At 43.3% G+C, this 3,955-nt stretch overlaps 1 protein-coding gene across 1 annotated transcript; it reads right to left on the bottom strand.

The window, feature by feature from the left end:
• Window positions 1-2,653, bottom strand: LOC100489062 (serine/threonine-protein kinase PAK 2-like). The gene is made up of 5 exons (XM_031901380.1): window positions 2,263-2,653; window positions 1,989-2,061; window positions 1,684-1,859; window positions 1,145-1,337; window positions 1-644 (listed from the first exon to the last, which is right to left on the bottom strand). The coding sequence occupies exons 1-4, from the start codon at window positions 2,279-2,281 to the stop codon at window positions 1,213-1,215; spliced, it is 393 nt and encodes a 130-aa protein (XP_031757240.1). The 5' UTR covers window positions 2,282-2,653; the 3' UTR covers window positions 1-644; window positions 1,145-1,212.
• Between the last annotated feature and the right edge of the window lie 1,302 nt (window positions 2,654-3,955).

Raw genomic sequence — 3,955 nt, 5'->3', positions numbered from 1 at the left:
TGTTGGGAAGGACTCCTGTCCATTTAGTTCAAGTTTTAGTGTAGATGGAATGTTCCTATTTAGTAGTTGATTCAGAGGAAGGCAAAAACCCCATCTGAAGCCGGAGCCAATTTGCCTCAAAGGGGGGAAAATTCCTTCCTGACTCCCAAAAGGGCAATCGGACAAGTCCCTGAATCAACTTCTACTAAGAGCCCCTGTCAGTTTGCCTGTATTTGTCCCTTGCTAAATATGCCTGCAGCCCTCTCTTAACACTGTTTAATGTATGTGTAGCATTTTTATAGGAATGTGGAGGGGGGATCTGAAGAAAAGCCTCTGCTAGTGTACAGTGGGGTGCAGTGCTGCCTCAAGGGTCCCAGCCACCTGAGGAGGCCAAGTTGATGCCGCCCCCTCGCTCCCCCCGTGCTTAGGTTTTTAGCATCAGAGGGGAGCCGCATTGCTAGTGCAGAGAGCACAATAGCACTTTCTCCACTGGAAGAGCCAAAATTTTGATAAAAGTCAGTGACTTTTTGCTTCCCCTGGCAACTTGCTGGGCGCTGTACATGGAATATTCCTATGTGTATGTATTTATTAAATGTGAGAATTTGCCTAGTGGAGCTGTGGGAATACTTACCCGTCCAATGGTGGAGCAGTAGTTGGCACTGGTGCTGTTTGAAAAACAAAATAAAAATTGGTTAGTAGTATATCATTATGGAGGATTTAGTGTGACATTAAAGGAGAAGGAAAGCCTTATTTACTAGTGGTGCCAACATTTTAGGGAATTTTACCCCTAGGCTGGTTTTCCTTATTTAGAAATAAAATGCACTGGTCATTGAACAAAAGTAGTACAGTGCCACCTTCTTACTTTGCTTTCCCAAGTGTCAGTAGTCAGAGAATATTACTGTCCCACACGTGCAAGTCTGAGTCTGCAGGAGCGCCTGGGAAAGGAAAGATGGCAGAGCAGTGCTTTTCCCTTCTGCCCAGGTCTCTTTGCACATGGGGAGGATTTTAACCAGGAAATACACACAGGTGTTTCTAGCTAAAAATGCCCCTCTTTGCTGAGTGGGGATTCAGTGGGGACTAAACTGGTGTTTGTCGGGCTGCCGAAAAAATGTTGGCCTAAGGCTTTATAGGACCAATGTATAGGGATATTTAACAGAGACAATACCTGTTTCTTTCTCCTTGGATGTTATTCCGGAGATTCATCTTGGGCATTTGATGTTATTGGCCACAAGATCAATAATATGAAAAGCCCTCCAGTGCCAATTGCTGAGCCTCCTTTCCTTCTGTGGATGTCTCTGCGCAGATGTCACAAGCGCGCCACAGATGCTTTATGGCCCAGCGAGCTGCTCGTCTCAATCCTGTAAAAATCAATTAAATTACAGTAAGGAACGAACCAAAACAAAAAATCCATTTTTTTTGGTCTCATTATTTGTAAAAAATTGGATCACACACAAGTGCTGCTATTAACACTTTTCCCAAGTGATCCCATCCCTGCTTAGAAATGTTTGCCATAACTTGCACATGGAGGTCCAACTGTAACTTGTCTTAGAATCCCATTGTTAATATTATACTAAAAAGTCATATTTGGGTGAAAAATACCCCTTGAATTGTTCATTATCCCTAGCGCCACTATAATGAGACCAACTCTTGCAGCTTCTCCATGTACAATGGTGCAGTTATACCAAATATAAAGGATTCCCTCACTTTTCTTTTCCGGCCAGTTGTGCTGAGCCCGAAGATGTTCTTTGATTTCTGCCCTGATGGTCTTCGTAGGCGGCAGGCCAGTGATGAAGGGGTGCTGAAGGAGTTCTTTAGCACTCCATCTCTCTGTAGGATCCTTCTTGAGACAGGAATCCAAGAAGGATACAAAACACGGTGACCTGAAAAAAAGGAATAAAAATGAACTTTCAGCTTTACAATAAAAAACAGATTTATTACTTGAAATAGTTTAAATGCATAAATAAGATAAAGAGAGACAGGACGGAAAAATCTATAACACCAGGACTCACCAGGTGTTTGATCGAAGCTGCGGTGAATCGTTGTTAAGGATCAGGTCCTTGACTCGTTCTTCCTCAGCATAAGCTAAAAATTAAGAAAAAAAAAATTCATCAATCCTTTAAACATATGTAAGCAGCAGACTAACTAGGGTACCACAAACTATACTCCTGTATGTAAAGGCACGGGTCCAGCCAGGATTCCTGCATCTTACTAAATAAATGCCCTTTGCCAATTTAGGCAACTAGCCTGTAGTTCCAAAGTACTGAATTGTTGGGATTCACTTACGTGGTTCTCCCTCGGCCATTTCAATGGCGGTTATCCCCAATGACCAGATGTCACACTGGAAAACAGACACAAAAGAGCATTAGAAGGAGACCATTGGGTTAGCGAATGATTTGGTTACTCATTAACAAGGTGGTTCTTCCATCAGTGCCTGCATACAATGAATGGAAAACACAGAACCAAGTACAACGTACTTTAGTGTCGTACGCCACACGCTTGTTGTTCCTCCTAAAGGTCTCAGGTGCCATCCAGTGTGGCGTTCCGTCTCCCTCGCTGCACTTCCCTGTCTTGGGGTCCAGGTCCCAGCAGAGTCCAAAGTCAACTGAAATGACAGATTATGCGTATGAACAGAAAATGCGTTTTTAAAGGCAATAACATAAAAACCTGAATTATGCATCACTCTAACTTCACATTCACAAAAGCTTCTCGCCATCCATTCATGTTATTCCTGTAAATTATACTCACTCAGCTTGACTTTCCCCTCCTTGGTGAGCATGATGTTGGGGCTCTTAATGTCCCTATGAACAGCCCGGTGTTGGTGGATGAACTCGAGCCCCTGGGGAGATTGAGATGTATGTTATAAGAATATAGTTATATGTAAAGCAAAATAATAGGAGAGTCCCTCAAGGCATTATTCTGGCCTTACCTTCAATACCTCCCTGCAGACATAGCCAATCCAGGTCTCTTTCAGGGATTGGCCATTGTTCTTGGTGATCAGGTCCTGCAGGGATCCGCCGTCACAGTACTCAAGGACAAGCTGCAATAGAAAGAAATGAAGTCAGGCCGTGCATTATATCACCACCAATGGAGAATTCTTTGGCACATGAGGGACAAACGTGAAAATATTTCCTTACTTCCAGGAGCTCCGGTTTGCTCTTCTCCAGAGGTGCCCTGTAATAAGCTCCATGGAAAGCGGCGATGTTCTTATGGCCGCCAAACTTCCGGAGAAAGTTCACTTCTCTACTTACCGAAGCCTCGCTCTAAAGTGAAATAATAGAAACCCTTTAGCTCCCATAGGCAACCACACCAATAGCAATGATATGGAGAATGGAAATATAAGGATACCCTACCCAAGTGATGTTGGCCATCTTGACGGCGACAACACCTTTGCGATGGTGGTGACCCTGTAACATAGACGGAAAGGGTTAACTGAACAAAAAAAACAAAATAACTCTTAAACCGCACAAAAGAAAGATGAAGACCAACTGCAAATTGTCTCAAAGTATCACTATCTTCTAAAAGTCTACATGCTGAAAGTTAATTTAAATGTGTTATATGTATATGGCTACTTCTATGGAATATGAGCGCTCCTGGGGAGCCATTGACAGTAGAATAAAAGGGCTACAGAATTACCAGTTATCAGATAATGTCTTGGTGTGCAAAGCAGGGGTAGGGATAGCACATTAAAGTTGCTTTCAGTCCCCCCCTACTCTGTAACAAATTGATTGGGTCCTTACCTTGTACACATCGCCAGTGCCGCCCTGTCCGAGAAGCACACCCTTGGTCAGCCGACCATCAGGAGGCTGGAAAATATCAATAGAAGGGATTTTATTGATAAAATAATATTTCACAGGGTGAAAAACATGTATTACCTATAGGGAGGGAGGGGACTGTGGGGGTTGAGAAACACAAGGTCCATGTAAGAGAGAGAGTTTACTGGAGGCTGGAACATTCATACAACTAAGTAGGGTCTCAC

The sequence above is a fragment of the Xenopus tropicalis genome, chromosome 4, assembly GCF_000004195.4.
Source record: "Xenopus tropicalis strain Nigerian chromosome 4, UCB_Xtro_10.0, whole genome shotgun sequence".
In the NCBI taxonomy this organism is placed as follows: Eukaryota; Metazoa; Chordata; class Amphibia; order Anura; family Pipidae; genus Xenopus; species Xenopus tropicalis.
Note: the sequence above shows the minus strand (reverse complement) of the source record. Positions and strands in the feature narration are given on the sequence as shown.